Source organism: Anomaloglossus baeobatrachus, chromosome 1 (genome assembly GCF_048569485.1).
Source record: "Anomaloglossus baeobatrachus isolate aAnoBae1 chromosome 1, aAnoBae1.hap1, whole genome shotgun sequence".
NCBI lineage: Eukaryota > Metazoa > Chordata > Amphibia > Anura > Aromobatidae > Anomaloglossus > Anomaloglossus baeobatrachus.
In genome coordinates this window covers 378,856,469-378,875,573 of record NC_134353.1, presented here as the reverse complement: position 1 = coordinate 378,875,573, position 19,105 = coordinate 378,856,469, and the positions used below count along the sequence as shown (strand labels likewise).

The following is a 19,105-nucleotide window of genomic DNA, read 5'->3' as shown; positions in this document are numbered from 1 at the left end:
AATAGGGATTGGATGGGATGAGCTCTTTGTCAACCCCCCTAAACACTATAGGTGACACAAGGAGGACACACAGGGAGAAAATGCATGAACTACTTATCTACAGATGACACAGGTAGAAGTTCAGCAAAGTTTTCAGCAACAATAGCACAGAGGTGTACAAGCCACCTGCTTGCAACCAAAGCTTAAATGAACTGAAAAATATCATCAGCACCAGTCCAAGGAAGGAAGGGGTATTTAAGCACCAAGATAATATTAATAATCAGCAGCTGGGTAGAGGCAAGCTCCTACTGGGTCCAAAAAAGTGAGAGATGAATCCAACAGGAAAGCTACCTATACCAATGAATATTGACAGCAGGCACAATGGAAAGTCAGTGATCACTTTGTGCAGCCAAACACTGTGACCATCTATGGCCAGACACTACATGGCTGTCTGTCAGTTGTGACACACTTGCGACACTATCTGATAAAGGTGGCTAAAGATGTTATTATTGGAAGAGCAACTCCCCCCCTACTGTGGAGGAGTGGTTTTATGAAATTTCCTTCCTAAATAGAATGGAACATTTAATTTGCCTGTTCTCCTGCCATTCTCCTTTCTTCTGTATTCTGATACATGGAAGGACTGGACTGAGTTTCAGGAATCGGATGCTTATCGCCTCACTCCAAATTGATGTGGTATGCGCTCCCTCTGGGACAAGTTCTAGTTTCAATGGCTGCTTTCCGTTGGTCCGCTCATTGCAAAATGAGAAATGAAATGTATTTCTTTTATTACAATTGAGGTGTCGATGTAATATTCCTTATGTACCCCTATTATTTTTCCTCTTTCTTTTACAAACTTATATTACAGCGCAAATCTGTTATTAACAAGTTTTCTATTTTACTTTTTGCAAAGAAAATGTCCATCAATAAAAATATTATTGAAAAAAATATATATAAATATATATATTTGGTATCACTGTGTCTATAAAAGTCCAAACCATCAAAATAAAATATTAAACCCATATGGTGGTAGCTGTAAAGAGAAAACATAACTTAAAAGCCAGATCTTTGTTTATTCAGTCACTGAAAATTCATTAAAAAAATTGCAATAAGAAGCAATTAAAACTACCTAAAAATTGCAGTAATAAAAAAGGCTCTTCGCACAAGAAACTTGTCCCTCTTGAAAAATGGCAATACAAAGCAAATTTTTGTATTTTTCAGATTTTTTTAAGTTCTCCCATTAAAATAAATAATGTAATTCAAAACTACAATTCGTCACCAAAAAAACAAATCATACGTCATGTCCATGGGAAAATAAAGTTATGGGAAGTAGGAAAGGAAAAACTGGAAGTACAAAAATGAAAATTTGCCTGGTCATGAAGACATGTTGCAACACTATGTAGGTATTTTGCCTTTTTATACCACAATGTCATTATGAATACATATAACTTTACATTTTTCTACCTCTTGTTTTCCTTTCATTCGGCACACATGTATGTCTTGATGATTGGATTTCCAGATAAATCTCTGTGTACAGATCAAAGAGAAACAATACAATTAGAGTCATGATAATAAAACAAAATTAAACAAATTATAGATGATTGCTTATAATTCAGAGACAGGCATATTATACGTAAAGATATATAAAACTGTTTCCCCATCCAATGGACACGGCAAATAGGGTTAGGCACAAATTTTTCTTGCTACTAATTATTAGGTCTCATTAAGACATTAGTTTTTTTGATGTACAAGAAAAATGGACTGCGTTTCATCAGTGATTTTTTTTTTACTTGACATGAAGTAGAAGGTGTTTTGGTCAGATGAAACCAAAGTAGAACTATTTGGGCTAAATGCAAAACACTATATGTAGCGGACAACTAACTCTTCACATCACCCTGAAAACACCATCCCCACTGTTAAACATGGTGGTAGTAGCATCATGCTGTGGAGACGCTCTTCTTCAGCAGGGACAGGGAAGCTGGACAGTGTTGATGGGAAGATGGATGGAGGTTAATACAGGGCAATCCTGGAGGAAAACCTTTTAGAGGCTGCAAAAGACTTGAGACTAGGACGTAGATTCACTTTCCTGCAGGACAACAACTTTTAACATACTGTCAGAGCTACAATAGTATAGTTTAGATCAAAGGACATTAATGTGTGTGAATGCCCCACTCAAAACCCAGACCTTAATCGGATTGAGAATCTGTGGCAAGACTTGAAAATTGCTATTCACATATGCTTTCTCTCCAATTTCACCGAGCTAGAGATATTTAGCAGAAAGGGCAAAAAATTCTGTTTCTAAATGTGCAAAGCTGGTAGAGACATAGCCAAAAAAACTAAACTTGCAGCGGTAATTGCAGCGACACATGTTCCTACAAAGTGTTAATTCAGGGAAGCTTAATACAAATGCACATTACAATTTCAGATTATATTTTTTAAAAATATTTCGAAAACCATGTATCATTTCCTTTACACTTCACAAATACTTTATATTTTGTAATAGTATATCACATAAAATCCCAATTAAATTCATTTAAGTTTGTCGGTGTAGCGTGATAGAATGTGAAAGTTCAATTGGTATAAATACTTTTTCAAGGCACTGTATGTATTAAACCTTGTTTTTCATGGACAAGTACCCATTATCATCTATAGGTACATAGGACATCGCTAACGAGATATCGTTGGGGTCACGGAATTCGTGACGCACATCCGGCCTCGTTAGCGACATTGTTGAGTGTGACACCTACGAGCAACCGCTAACGATCAATAATACTCACCAAATCGTTGATTGTTGACACGTCGTTCATTTTCAAAATATCGTTGCTCGTTCAGGACGCAGGTTGTTCGTCATTCCTGAGGCAGCACACATCGCTACGTGTGACACCCCGGGAATGACGATCAACAGCGGTCCTTCATCTTCCGGCAACGAGGTGGGAGTGACATGAGTGCGGCTGCTCTCTGCCCCTCCTCTTCTATTGGTGGCCCGCTGATTGACGCTATGAAGGTAAGTCCGTTTTACGCGTCCTAGCGATATTATTCGCCATGGGCAGTGATTTGCCCGTGAAGCACAAACGACGCTAGCGATGTCGCAGCGTGTAAAGCGGCCTTTACTGTTTAATGGGAAGAAGGAGATTGGAAATTTATTTTTGCATAAAAGGAAAAAAAATGAAACGCCGTTGTTAAAAATCGACCCTTTACCAAAATGGATGTAAATCAATTCTAGCATATGGATGAAAAACAATCGATTTTTTCTAATATGACAAAAAACAAACAAAACAAAACCGTTGTCCAAAAGGAGTGTAATAAAAAAAGAAGGCGCAGATTCTATGGTCAGAATGTTGAACTGGGTTTTTCAAAATGATGCACCATATCCATATTAGAGACCCATTGAAAAAGCATACAATATACCCACAATATAATGAAATTCACAATAGAAGCGGCTCATATTTTATTAGAAAAAAATGCTATTATGCATTATTTAGTACATATTTCTCTATTTTGAAAAAGGTTTTGAGAAGTGGAGTAGTGCCCTTTGTGTGGGTGAGGAGAATTATTAGGTTTTTCATCAGCATTACTTTTAAACAGAATAAAAGAAATCTATTTTGAAAGGAAGCATGTTTTCATGAGATAATAATACATGGGGGTATATTATTTGTTTCGTAAAGAGGTAGAAATACTATACTTGTAAAACTAAACATGCAGTATTCCAGCACTGAACCATTAGATTTAAAAGCTCAAAATTGCATTTCAGATACAATGAAATAAATAAGCTTTTTTTTTTTTTTTTTTAATTTTTCTATTGAATGGGGCTGGCTGTGGGGGACATTATACTGGGGGCTGGTAATGGTGAACGTTATACTGGGGGCTGACTGTGGGGAACATTACCCTGGGAGTTGGCTATGGGGAAAATAATACTGGGAGCTGGCTGTGTGAAGACATACTACAGGCTGGCTGCAAGGGACATTATGCTGGGGGGGCCCTCAATTTGGGGAATATTAAACTGGGGGCTGGCTGTGGAGGACATCCTGGGGGGCTGGCTGTGAGGGACATCCTGGGGTCTGGCTGTAAAAGACATTGTACTAGGGACTGGCTGACTGGCTGTTGGGGACATTATACTGGGCGGCTGACTGTAAGGGACATTATACTAGAGGGCTGGCTGTGGAGGACATACTGCAGGCTGACTCTGGGAGGAGTTATACTGGGTACCCTGACTAACAGGGACATACTGGGGGTTGGCTGTGGGGGACATAATACTGGAGGGCTGGCTGTGGAAGACATTATACTGGGGGCTGGCACTGGGGGACATTATACTGGGGGATGGCATTGGAAACATTATACTAGGGGGCTGGCTGTGAGTGACATCATACTGGGGACTGTATGACTGTCCCCAGTATGTGAGAGACATTATACTGGGGTCTGGTTGTGGGGGACATAATACTGAAGGCTGGCTGTTGGAGACATTATACTGAGGGGTTGGATGTGGGGAAAATTATACTGAGGGGCCTGGCTGTGGGGAACATAATACAGGAGCTGGCTGTGGGGGATATAATACAGGAGGACTAGCTGTGTGGGAGAGTAAACTGGGGCCTGGCTTTTGGGGACATTATACTGGTCGGATGGTTGAGGGTGACATTATACTAGGGGCTGGCTGTGGGGACATTTTGCTGGGGACTATGGGGACAATTTACTAGGAGATCTGAGGACATTATACTGAAGCTGAGAGGAACGTTATGCTCGGCGGCTGGCTGTGGGGGACATTATACTGGGGGCTGGCTGTGGGGAACATTATACTAGAGGCTGACTGAGGGGGATGTTATATGGGGAGAGGTTGGCTGTGGAGTCATACTGGGGGCTGGCTGTGGATGACATCATACTGGGTGCAGGCTATAGGAGACATTATACTGGAGGGCTGGCTGTAGAAGACATTATACAGGGAGGCTGACTGTTGGGGACAATATTCTGGGGGCTAGCTGTGGGGGACATTATATTTGGGGCTATGGGGACATTTTACTGGGGGCTGTGGGGAAGTTATACTGGGGCCTGTGAAAACATTATTATGAGACTGAGAGGAACATTATACTGGGGGGACTGACTGTGGGGGACATTACACTGGGGGGCTGGCTATCAGGAACATTATACTGGGGGCTGGCTGTGGGGGACATTATACTGGGGAACTGACTGTGGTGGACATTATACAGGGGTATAGAGAACATTATACTGGGGCTGTGATGGACTGTAAGGACATCACATTATATGGGGGCCTGTGGGGGACATTATACTTTATCGGATTCTATGGGTTGCATCATAGTGTATACAGTATTGTGAGGTATATTATACTGGGGCTGTAAAGACATCATACTATATAGGGGATTGTGGGGGGCATCATACTGTATAGGGGCTGTGGGGGACATTATACTGGGGACTGTGGATACATCATACTGTAAAGAGGGCTGTAATACCTATACTGTACAGTGGGCTGTAGGGAACATACTGGGGTCTGTGGTGACCATACTGTACTATGGGGCTGTTGGGTACCTTTCCTTGGAGACTGTGATGATAATCTGTGTGAGAGACATTATACTGTATAGGGGGCTGTGGTAACCACTATTTATAGGAGCTGCAATGGACATCATACTGAATATTGGGGGGCTGTGGTGGATATCATACTGTGTGGGATGCTGAGGGGACATTATACTGTACATAAGGTGCTGTGTGGGCCATTACACTGTATTGGTGACTAAAACGCCAAAATACTGTATGGGCTGCTCTGGAGACCAACATACTCTTTATTTGGGATCTGTGGTGAACATCATGCCGCATGAGGGGCTATGTTGGACATCATGGTATATATTAATAGGCTGTTGTGGATGTCTTACGGCATAGGGGGCTATGGTAACCATCATACTGTGTATGAGGACAGTGTGATAAGGGGATACACTTTGCAGAGGGCAGCATGGTGGGCAGTATGAGGGCATAATGTGAAAAGAGGTGTCAGGGTACAGCCAGGAGATCATGCAGATATCCTATCACTGCCACCAATTTGTCACAAACAGTACTCTGCTGTCTCAAATCGTTAGCACAATATGACTAAATGACAATTGATGGATGAGGCGACAGCTGCTTTCACTTCAAGGCTGATTATTTGGGGTGACTCACAGTGACCTTATTGTAGACATAAAACCGATTCCAAAGCATGGAATATATATATATATATATATATATATATATATATATATAAATCTTGGTGATGGTGGTTATCATGATATATTCAAGTACTGATTATGGTTCTGGTGATGCATTAATGTACTGCTGATGGTTCTGGTGCAGTATTTATGTACAATTGATGGCTCTGGTGACTCTAGTGCCGTATTTATGTATTGATGGTGGTTCTGGTGATGTATTTATGTACTGATGATGGTACTGGTGTATATATTTACTGACAGTCTTTATCATGATGTATTTAAGTACTGATTATGGTTCATGATGTAGTCATCTCCTTATGGTGGCTCTGGTTCATTCATGTACTGAAGGTGGTTTCTGTGATGTATTTATGCACTAATGATGGTACTGGTGTATATATTTACTGATGGTTGCTATTATGATGTATTCAAGTAATGATTATGGTTCTGGTGATGCAGTAATGTGCTGCTGATTTTTTTTGGTACTGTATTTATGTAATATTTATGGCTCTGGTGACTCTAGTGATGTATTCATGTACTCATGGTGGTTCTGGTTTCATATTCATGTAGTGATGATGGCTATGGTTATGAATACAGCACCAGAACCATCGTCACTAAATGAATACATCACCTAAGCCTTCAGTAGTAAATGAATAAAGCACCTACTACATGAATCTAACCAGAATCACCATCAGAATATGAATACATCACCAGAACCACAATCAATTATGTTGCAAACTGTATTTGTTTAATGATGGATGGAAAAACCATCATATGAATCCCTTTCTCTGTTATGGGGTCTGTTTAGTTTCCATTAGGGTATCCACCAAATGCTGGACACCTTAAGTGAAATAAAACGACCCCCATTATAGGAAAGCTGTATTAGTTTCCATTACTATCTACTACTACTTTGGTCTAACATATAAAATATAAGATGTCAGGAATGAATATTGCTATTTATCCCTCGTATTGTATAAATGTTTAAATGGTTCACAAACAATGAATGATTCTACATCTAACTTTGAAACTGAACTCCCTGTTGAGCCTCATCCCCACAGGACACCACTTTTTCACTTTTCATGGGATTTGTTAGTGAAAAAGGGCACAATTCAAATGGAAGTGGTCATCAGAGCATGTTACCTGAACTATCGGAGGAGGACGAGGAGTGTTAGGGCTTTTAGGGTTCCTTCTGACTTAGTCTCTGACTAGTGATGGGAGAAACCCCCCCCCCGATGATCGAGATCGGGAGACTCGCCCGAGCTTTTTGTACAGTTCGAGCTCGGGGCCGGAGATAATGTGAACTTGCGTCCGAACCCCGAGCTTGGACTTTACAGTTATGGGATGGGGAGGGGGGGCTGTAAAATAAAGACTATGTTTATTATTAACCATTGTCATTATACTTATCAGTCCCGCAACGCACCCTGCAGACTCGCTCTCTCCCGGCCCCCTCTGCTTCTGGGTCCGGTCATTAACTTCTGGCGGTATTCACTGCACCGCTCGTCACTCGGCAGTCTTTGGCTTCTTTCGGCCATGTTCGTGGTGACGTCAGGGTTCACCTGAGTCCATGGCTTAGCCATGGACTCGATTAAACTTTTACTGTCACTGTTAGTGTCAGCCTGCTTCTCACTCTGTAGAGACGCTTGTCTGTACAGAGTGATGAAGCAGAGCTGACATTGCTCTCCCTGTGGACTACGTCGGACTGAGGATATTTTTATAATAAAGATGGAGTCTCTAAATGTTTTTTTTTGTTTTATTCCTAATAAAAAAAAATGTCTGTGTTGTGGAGTTTTTTTTTACTATTTACTAGAAATTCATGGCCATGTCTAATTTCGCGTGACAACATGAATTTCGGGCTTAGTACCAGCTTAGAATACAAAGACGAGTCGGGTAAAGCGCCTGGAAATGGCGCTAAGAAACAATGCGCCATTTCCAGGGGCGGCTGCGGTTTTTAGCGTGGCCCAGAATGCTTGGGCTTTATCACGCTAAGAATCCCAGCCCCCCAGCTGCCTGGTTTTAGTTGAAAATATGGTTCAAAATATGGCGGTAGCTCACGCATTTTTTTTTAATTTTTTTTTTTAAGAATTAAAAAAAAATTAATGGGCTTCCCTGTATTTTGATTGCCAGCCAAGGTAAATCCAGGCAGATGGGGGTGACAGCCCGTAAATGCTAGAGTGTATGGGCTTGTTTCAGGTAACTCCAGCATCCAATCACAGACGCCCATTCTGTGACAGCGTTTGTGATTGGCTGTTGGGTCTTTCACACATATAGTAGTGTAAAAATAAATGATTTAAAAAAAAATGACGTAGCCCTCCACGGTATTTTTTATTCTCAGCGCAGATAGAGCGGATGGCTATGGGCTGCCACCCCCGTCTTCCTGGCTTTACTTTGGCTGGCAATCAAAATACAGGAAGCCCATTCATTTTTTAATTATTTAAAAAAAAAAATGCATGGGCTCCTGCCGTATTTTGATCGCCAACCAGGCAGCTGGGGGCTGGGATTCTCAGCGTGGTAAGGTCCAAGCATTCTGGGCAGCCCCACGCTAAAAACCACAGCCCGCAGCCGCCCCTGGAAATGACGCATTGTTCCTTAGCGCCAGTTCCAGGTGCTTTACCCGGCTCGTCCAGTGGCCCTGATGGTGGCAGCACACTGGGTAATAAAGGATTTAGGGCCAGCTTTGTATTAGCAGCTGGCACTAAGCCTGAAATTCATGGAGTCACACCAACTGAGACATTGCCACCATGAATTTCTAGTAAGCAGTAAAAAAACTCAACACATAAAAAAAATTTTTTTATTACAAATAAAACAAAAAAAAACATTTAGAGACTCCATCTTTATTACAAAAAAATCTTTAGTTCGACATAGTCCAAAGGAAGAGCAATGTCAGCTCTGCTTCATTGCTCTGTACAGACAATCGTCTCTACAGAGCGAGAAGCAGGCTGAGGCCAGAGTTCCACTTGCGTATGACTCGTGCAAGACTCGCATCTGTATCACCCCGTACACTCTCCGGACACTATCACCTCAGCTGCATTAAAATATATGCAACCGACCCGCTCCTGTCAGGAGAGTGTGCAGCTGTGCCGGGTGATACCAATGCGAGACTCGCACAAGTCATACGCAAGTGGAACCGTACCCTGAGGGAAATACATGCAGCCGACCCACTCCTGTCAGGTGATTGTGCGCCGTGCCAGGTGATACCGATGTGAGACCCACATGAGTTATATTCAAGTGGAATTATACCTTGACAGTGATAGCCAAATTTCAATCGAGTCCATGGCTAAGCCATGGACTCGGATGAACCCTGACATCACTGTGAACACGGCCGAAAAAAGACGAAAACTGCCGAGTGACGAGAAGGGTAGTGAATACCCCCGGAAGTTAATGATCGGACCCGGAAGCAGAAGTACAAGCGGCCAGGAGATAACAGGTCTGCAGGATGCGTCACAGGACTGGTAAGTATATTCATAGTGTTTTTTAATAATGTGCTTTTTTTACAACCCCTGGACCCGAACTGTAACACGGGTTTCCCAGGACCTTCGGGACCTTGTGGACGAACACTATGTGTTCGGTACAGACCCCGAACTTTACAGTTCGGGTTCGCCTATCACTATTTCTGACCAATTCGTCTGCTTGGGATTTGAGGGTTCTTGGAGAGGGGGCACTATTTTGTTCATCTGCGTAGTGCACCAAAGAACCTTGTTCTGGCCCTGGCAAGAGACCATTGGCTCCTTGTTATAATATTCTGCCTGAATCTCAGTGCAGCTCCACGCCTCCTGCTCTGAGCCATACAAAACACAGAGCTTAGCAGATCATAGTGGGATTAGGGCTAGTTGAGGTTATTTTTTATTATTATTTTATTATTGTCACACGGACATTTTACAAACTTTACCGACTGTCATGGCAGCGTTGGAATCTGTTCAGACTACTGATTCTGACATTCCGCCCGATAACTGGTGTCTGTGATCAACGTAGGCAGACTTGGGTATCGACCTGCAGAGTGGTAGTTCATAAGCAGGCTAGCAAGAGTTAATCTCTGCTAGTCTGCTTGTTAGTCTCCTTTGATCACATGTTGTAGGGGAGCCAATTATATCTGCTCCCCTTCTATATATGCTAGCTTGAATCTTTCTTCTATGCCAGCTGTAGTTTATCGTAGCTGGTTTGGTGAGGTGTTGTGATCCAGACTATCTGGTGATTGTGTGGCTGAGTGCAGTTGTGGAGTTAACCCTTCTTGCCTTTTGTAGCTACCTTCCTGCTCTTGCTTTTCTCCTGAGTCTTTCATTGTCTGTGTGTGTGCAGTGTTTCAGAAATTTGGTTTTCCCTTGTATCTCTTTATCTGTGTTTCCATCTCACTTCTGACCCTTTCTTCCCTGGTGGGAGGAAGTAGTCAGATTAGTTCTGGCCAGGAGCATAGCCAGGCACGGGACTCAGGTATCTCCACCATCAGGAGAAACCCTGAGGTTAGGGATAGCCTAGGTTTCCCTAGCATGAGGGACAGCATAGGAGCCCCTCTCTCTCGCTATCCCACAGGCACATCATGACATTTACATACCCAGTTTATTACTAGTGTGGTGACAGTGTTGAAGAATCAATGTGTGGGGAGTATTCTATACTGTTAAAATCTAAACATGATACAACATTCTGCCTAGACAGTTAAAACATGCTGCCATTGACTTCTACTGTTAAAAAAACCCAAAACATAACAGAATGCATTCAAATACCTTTTTTTTTTCTTTTTTACAAGAGAAAATAGTGGAAAATGATAGGCAGATACTGTTTCTTTATTTTACAAGGAAATCAATGGCAAAGAGCTCAAAATGTATAAGCTTATAGTTGTATCATCTTGCAATAATATAATGTAATATAAGCAATATTAACATGACTACATCAAGTAATCTCTGTCACGCAAGTGAAATACATTTACTCCAGTGTTGTGGACTAATTCTTGCAGCTAAAGCTGGGCCCAAACTGTCCACCACAGGTGTCCACTATATACTACAGCCGACATTCCGCAGCAATTGCCAGGATTAGCATTAATTTGGGCATATCTGTGCAATTTGGTCTCATATTAGATTGCAATGCACAGACTGGCAGCGACTCTCCCAACCAAAGCAAGACGGCTTCATTGGAATATATGCTGTCACGCTTGGGTTGGGAGAGCCGCGGTAAGTACATGCTTTGCAATCTGATATTGGACTGAATTGCAAGGAAGTTTTAGGGTATGTGCGCACGTTGCTTTTTACCTGCTTTTTACCTGCTTTTTTGCTGCTTTTTCTTCTGCGCTGTTTAATGCCAAAATGGATCTGTTCTTCTATTCAAGCAAAGTCTATGGGAATTTGGGTTTCTTGTTCACACTATGTTGTTCAAAATGCTGCCTTTTTGTGGCAGAACTTTGGTCAAAAACTCAGCTTTGCAGTGCAAAACCCAAATGGCAAAAACAATTGACATGTTGCTTCTTTGAAAAGCTGAGTTTTTGACCAAAGTTCTGCCACAAAAAGGCAGCATTTTGAACAACATAGTGTGAACAAGAAACCCAAATTCCCATAGACTTTGCTTGAATAGAAGAACAGATCCATTTTGGCATTAAACAGCGCAGAAGAAAAAGCAGCAAAAAAGCAGGTAAAAAGCAGGTAAAAAGCAACGTGCGCACATACCCTTATAAAGCTCTTACTCCAATCCTGTAGATACTGTGGGCATTAAAGTTTTAGACAGATGGGTCAGAGCCAGAACTATTGCATTGCATAATATTGACGATTGAAGGACTACAATAGGTTTGGTAAAAATAATACTCCAACTTTTAAAAAAACTTCAATTGGCTAATTTCTTTACCAAGTTTCCTATTATTGGAAAAAATGAAAGCATTAAAGATATACTGAATTAGTAGAAGGAGTAAAGTGTAAAAGGTAAAGAGCGTAGACAAATAAACAAACTAAAAATTTAAATTGAAGAAAAGGTGCAGATGTCTCCATTTTGTAGCCTTAAAAATGACAGTCCATCCCATAATAAACAAGTCCACACTGCTTAGGTGACAGTAAAAAGTGTAATGCGGGCGTCACACGAGACGCTCTATCGTGCGATGTATCGTCGGGGTCACGGTTTTCGTGACGCACATCCGGCATCGCTTGCGAGGTCATTTCGTGTGACACCTCAGAGTGACGCAGAATCGCTCCCAAATGATGAGTCATGTACTCATCGCTTATTTTTAAAAAATTGTTTATTTTTAATGTTGCCGGTTGTTCAACGATGAACAAAACTTACCTGCGTCCCGCGGCTCCTGCCGGCAATGCGGAAGGAAGGAGGTGGGCGGGATGTTTACGTCCCGCTCATCTCCGCCCCTTCCGCTTCTATTGGCCGGTCGCAGTGTGAAGTCGCTGTGACGCCGATTGTCCCTCCCCCTTCAGGAAGTGGATGTTCGCCACCCACAGTGAGGTCGCTCAACAGGTAAGTACGTGTGACGGCGGTTTATCGACTTTGTGCTCCACGGGCAACTAATTGCCCGTGACGAACAAATGACGGTGGCGGGTACGATCGCTCGTGCAATCGCACGATAGATCGTACCATGTGACGCCCGCATAAGTCTCAATATACAGTTCAATATACAGTACTTTTTTAAAAAGATTGATCTTTATGTGCGAAAGTAGTACAAATTTGGGATGTACATAACCAGATCATTCTGCAAAGAGAAGGCTTAATTTGGCCTTAATATCCACACATTACTTTTTTTTATTATTTTAATTTTTCATTATCACTATAAAGGAGCCATAGATTTTATTTTCAGTCGCCCTAGCTGTATAAGAGGGCTGAGTTTTATTTGCCAGTGGCGACATTACAGTGTACATACAACCTAATTAGAATTGAGCAAGTATCTAACTGTTCGTACTCGCTATACTCATAACGAGTACTGTCTAATACTCGCGTACTCATTCCATATAACATGTGCAATGCTAGTCAATGGTGAATACTCACAATGTAACGAATAAGTCGAATTCCACACTATTTGCTACTCGTATGAATAGTGCGGCATTCGGGTTGCTCGTTACTTTGCGAGTTTTTCCCCATTGAATTGCATAGCACATGTATTCGGAATGAATACACGAGTATTAGACAGTACTCGTTATCAGTATAGTGAGTACAAATAGTTAGTTTAATACTTTAAACATAATACCTACATTTTATTAACTCTTTCTGACAAAAAATATAAAAATAAAGCTTTACTTTTATGACAATTTAAATTTTACGCTTCTAATTTGCTGCACATATAAAGTGTTCACTTAATTCTGGGGTTAGTACAATTAGCGATATCAAATTTCTATGTTATTGTACAATGAATACTTTGCTTTTGTGTCACCATATTCTGAAAGTCATTAGTGTAATTTTTGTTCTGTCTATAGGAAAGCTTATTTTTCAATTGAAAATTGTAGTTTTCATCGGTTCTATTTTGAGGTACATAAGACTTTCTGATCACTTTTTATTTTACTACTAGCTGTACTACCTGGCTTCGCCCGGGTTAATAACTGCTATTAACAAAGTAGAATGTATTAACAAAAATGTATTCTGCATACAAAAACCACAAAACAAATAGAAATGTAATTATTAAATTGTTGCCTATATTAACCAATCAGAGCTCAGATTAATTAACTGTAGCAAAATAGAAGCTAAGCTGTGATTGGTTGCTTTTGGCAGCCTGATAAATCTCCAGGCAACACAAAGCCCTCCCCCCTGACAGTATATATTAGCTCACACATACACATAATAGACAGGTCATGTGACTGACAGCTGCCGTATTTCCTATGTGGTACATTTGTTGTTCTTGTAGTTTGGCTGCTTATTAATCAGATTTTTATTTTTGAAGGATAATACCAGACATGTGTGTGTTTAGGGCGATTATGTGGCGAGGTTGGTGTATGTGTGGTGAGATGTGTGCTGAGGGTGGTATATGTGTTCAAGCACGTGGTAGTGTGTGGCGCATTTTGTGTGTGTGTTCATATCCCCGAGACCGGTGAGTATCCCATGTCGGGGCCCCACCTTAGCAACTGTACAGTATATACTCTTTGTCGCCATCGCCTCATTTTTTAAGTCCCCCTTGTTCATATCTGGCAGCTGTCAATTTGCCCTCAACACTTTTCGTTTCACTTTTTCCCCATTATGTAGATAGGGGCAAAATTGATTGGTAAATTGGAACGCGCGGGGTTAAAATTTCGCCTCACAACATAGCACCCGGCGCTCCCCGGGATAGTAACTGTCTCTCTGTTTCTCTCCCATTCTCTGTCTGTCTCCTCCTCAGCATATATCTCTCTGTCTCTCTCTCTATCTCTTTGTCTGTCTCTTTCCCTGTCTGTCTATCTATCTCTTTCCCTGTCTGTCTATCTATCTCTGTCACTTTCCCTGTCTGTCTCTTTCCCTCTCTTTCCCTCTCTGTCTCTTTCCCTCTTTCCCTGTCTGTCTCTTTCCCTGTGTCTGTCTCTTTGTCTGTCTCTTTCCCTCTCTTTCCCTGTCAGTCTGTCTCTTTGTCTGTTTCTGTCTCTTTGTGTCTGTTTCTTAGCCTGTCTATGTCTGTTTCTTACCCTGTCTGTGTCTGCCTCTTTCCCTGTCTGTGTCTGTCTCTTTCCCTGGCTGCATTGTGACACGCCAATGTCGCGGGTCAGGGAGGAGGGTGTCGGCACACCGCGCTCACCCCTTCTGCTCGGGTCCGGCAGCTGCTCCTGGTGGCTCGAGCTGTGGGCCGGATCCCGGGGTGTCTCGAGCGACACTCCTCGCCCGTGAGTGAAAGGGGGTGTTTGTTGGGTGTGGGGATTGTTATAGTTCGTGACGCCACCCACGGTTGTGGTGATTGCACCACCGCTGCTCAGTATGGGGGTCCCGGGGATGGTGATGCGGAGCAGCCAGGTGTTGTGTTGCCCCTCCGTGGGTAGGGGTTGGTGATCCCGGGGCCCAGTGAAGAGATGTAAAGTATAGGGCCCGGTGGGCGCAGGGACGCGGGGGCAGCGCTGTGCCTTGCGGCACTGTGGTACTCACTCAGCCTGAGACACGGACACAGTTTGTACGGTAAACCAACGGCTGGTAGGACGGTCCCACAGACGGCTGCACCTGCACTCCCGGTAGGTGACGGTGAGGTCTCTCTTCCTTGCACCTGTGTTGTCTGATGGTAGCGGTGGATTCCCTCCGGTTACCCGCTCCCCGACTGCAATCTGGGCCGGAGGAGCTCTACACTTTGCCCGCAGGCGCTGGCCCTGGGGAAACTGGTGCCCTGGCGGTGGCGGTGTCTCCCCCGTACTGGTTGGGCTGTTGCCGTCAATCGGGACTTTGTTGTTGGGGGATCTACGTCCCCTTCACTGACGGATTCGGCAAATTTGGCGACTCCTAGCCTTGCCGGGGTCCGAGAGGCCCCTGCCCTGGTGCTGACTGTCCTTCGGAACACTGCTCCAGACCACCGGGCACACAGCCAACGGGGTCCTTCCAGGAACTTCCAAACGGTCCCCCTCCAGACAGTCACCGCCGTCGCTGACCTTGCTGTTCTGGCCCTACACAAAGCTGGGCTCTCAGGCTTTCTTTCCTTCTGTCACTTTACTTGTTTTTTTCTCCTTTTACCACTTGACTTCCACTTAGCTGTTTACTTTCTCACTTCAGCTCCTCACACTTGCCCTGCCTGGGCTAATCTGCCTGGTTACTTCCTGCCTCCAGAGCTGTGAGCTCCTCGATGGGCGGAGCCAACCGCCTGGCCCACCCCCTGGTGTGCATCAACAGACTCCTGGAGGAAGGCAACAAGGATTTGTGGTTAGCAGATGTGCCTACCTGGAGTGTGGGGTGTGGTGGTGTTGTAACCTGTGTCCCCTGGCTTGCCCAGGGCGACACATTCCCCCTTAGCAAAATGCAGACCGTCCGCGGGCTGCCGTCCTACACCGGTTTTATTTTTCTGTAAAAAGGGGATAACAGGGTTAAGCAAAAACATAAATACATTTTTAATCAAAACTCTTCCCAAGACGGGAGGCACATTTTCTTAAACGTTGCAACGGTTTACGGCTACGGTTTCCGCTCTCTCCCACCCAAGCAACCTGGCCCTGATGCTGCCCCTAAAGCCCAGGCAGCACCCCTTGACCCACAGTCCAGCACAAGTTACCCGAGCGGGATCTGTCCTTCCCCTCCAGAGGGTAGCCACCGGTTCCTTTGGTGGCTGGGCCCCAGCCTGCTCCGCTCAGGGCCCTCCCTCCAACCTGCCTCTCCGGAGGCGGTATTGCGAAAACGGTAACGGTAACCAACATATTTACAAGCCACTTAACGTTTGTGGTGCCCTGCAAGTTCACGGGCTTGTCCATGGATAGTTCCCATGCATTTTAAACGGTCCCCACGGGGACAACGGTGCCGGCTCCAACCGGTTGCAAATCAACAAACAAATCAGGTGACTTCTTCGGTAATTTCACTTATCATTTCAAACTTTTCAACTTTTAAACAAACACACAACTTCAGTGATGGTCCCAACGGGGACGGTGCAACGGGCATCCGCTGCCCTACTCAGATTCTTCGGCTGCCGCGGCCCCATCCTCTGCCACCAGCATATCCAACATGCACTGACATGCCCGCGGTGACAGGGACACCCGGTACCCATTTCCACCGGTACACGGAGTATGAACAACCACAGGGTCTAACTCAACAGCAGACCCGAGGCTGGGGCAGGAGTCGTCATCTCTTGTTCCTGCGTCAGGCGGGTTGCCGCCAGCTACCGCAGCCTCCTGTTCTCCAGCCTTCAGCACTTCAGCCCCTTCTGCGGTAGCACGGAGCAGCAGATTAGGCGAGCTGACATTAAGGCGCCTCATGAGTAACGGCAAGGGTGATGCATAGGCCGAGACTAGGCCGGGCCCCTCAGCCGCAGCGGCCGGTCCTGGTAGGACATAGGGACGTGGGTCACCAGTCGGTTCTGCTACATCCATTCCCCCTCCGGACCCCGGGGCACTTGTAAGCAGCTCCTCCACCTCGTTGGTCCACTGCTCCATCATCCGGAAGATCTGCTCTTGCTGACGCCGGTGGAATTGAATCACCCGGGCCTTCATCCAGGCCACGGTTCCAGGCTCAGGGTCTGGCACAGTCACTGCTGGGTCTTCCGGCACCATGCTGTTAAGGGGCCGCGGTTCCAGCGGTTCCCCCTGGTGTACTTCAGGGACGTCCCGGACGTCTGCAGCCGGCTGGTCCGCCGGAGCGGCTGGGCAGGGTATCGCTACCGGTTGGGCAGGTAGCGGGCCTAATGGTGGGGTGGCAGCAGCTATTGCGGGTAGCAGGGAGAGAGGTAGGGTGAGCGGAAGCCGGCCGGGCCCCTCAGCTCCAACGGCCGATCCCTCAGGAATACAGGGGCGTGGGTCGCTTACCCGCTCCTCCAAATCCTCTTCTGCCTCGTGTCTCCACATAGCAGCCACCACGTCCGCCATGTCGGTCTCCCACTCCTCCAGGAGGAGTTGCATATGAGCCTGCAGACGGTTACTCAGCGGGACAGTCCGGTCCCTCAACCACGTCGCTGTGCCGGGTGCAGGGGCTTCCTCGTTGGGAGTTGGGTCGTACATCTTGGCAATCGTGCCTTCCCGGAACCCAGTATGGCTGCAGAGTCCTGGCGTCTCTGCCTCTATAGCCGCAGCTACACGCATCCAGCCGCCATCGCGTCTCCCTTAGCTTTTTCCGGCCCCTCCTCTCTCGGGGCGGGGTTTTGGCCTTCGCGCCTCTACTGCTCGAGAAGACGCTCGAGCGGGAACTTTTCGCGCCAAAGATGGCGGCTTCTGAAATTTTCCTGCCGGATACCTCCGGCGGTAACAAGGCGCACCTCTACCAGACGGCAGAGCGGTAAGATCCTGTTCGTGACGCCAAGTTGTCGTGGGTCAGGGAGGAGGGTGTCGGCACACCGCGCTCACCCCTTCTGCTCGGGTCCGGCAGCTGCTCCTGGTGGCTCGAGCTGTGGGCCGGATCCCGGGGTGTCTCGAGCGACACTCCTCGCCCGTGAGTGAAAGGTGGTGTTTGTTGGGTGTGGGGATTGTTATAGTTCGTGACGCCACCCACGGTTGTGGTGATTGCACCACCGCTGCTCAGTATGGGGGTCCCGGGGATGGTGATGCGGAGCAGCCAGGTGTTGTGTTGCCCCTCCGTGGGTAGGGGTTGGTGATCCCGGGGCCCAGTGAAGAGATGTAAAGTGTAGGGCCCGGTGGGCGCAGGGACGCGGGGGCAGCGCTGTGCCTTGCGGCACTGTGGTACTCACTCAGCCTGAGACACGGACACAGTTTGTACGGTAAACCAACGGCTGGTAGGACGGTCCCACAGACGGCTGCACCTGCACTCCCGGTAGGTGACGGTGACGTCTCTCTTCCTTGCACCTGTGTTGTCTGATGGTAGCGGTGGATTCCCTCCGGTTACCCGCTCCCCGACTGCAATCTGGGCCGGAGGAGCTCTACACTTTGCCCGCAGGCGCTGGCCCTGGGGAAACTGGTGCCCTGGCGGTGGCGGTGTCTCCCCCGTACTGGTTGGGCTGTTGCCGTCAATCGGGACTTTGTTGTTGGGGGATCTACGTCCCCTTCACTGACGGATTCGGCAAATTTGGCGACTCCTAGCCTTGCCGGGGTCCGAGAGGCCCCTGCCCTGGTGCTGACTGTCCTTCGGAACACTGCTCCAGACCACCGGGCACACAGCCAACGGGGTCCTTCCAGGAACTTCCAAACGGTCCCCCTCCAGACAGTCACCGCCGTCGCTGACCTTGCTGTTCTGGCCCTACACAAAGCTGGGCTCTCAGGCTTTCTTTCCTTCTGTCACTTTACTTGTTTTTTTCTCCTTTTACCACTTGACTTCCACTTAGCTGTTTACTTTCTCACTTCAGCTCCTCACACTTGCCCTGCCTGGGCTAATCTGCCTGGTTACTTCCTGCCTCCAGAGCTGTGAGCTCCTCGATGGGCGGAGCCAACCGCCTGGCCCACCCCCTGGTGTGCATC

The 19,105-nt window shown here is 45.8% G+C and overlaps 1 protein-coding gene across 2 annotated transcripts in view; it reads right to left on the bottom strand.

The window, feature by feature from the left end:
• Positions 1-19,105, bottom strand: part of SEMA6B (semaphorin 6B) — a 323,709-nt gene that overhangs the window by 231,943 nt on the left and 72,661 nt on the right. For both annotated transcript variants that reach the window (XM_075352511.1, XM_075352510.1), the window contains exon 5: positions 1,441-1,503. In XM_075352511.1, coding sequence (XP_075208626.1) covers positions 1,441-1,503 — 63 coding nt within the window. The remainder of the gene's footprint in view (positions 1-1,440; positions 1,504-19,105) is intronic.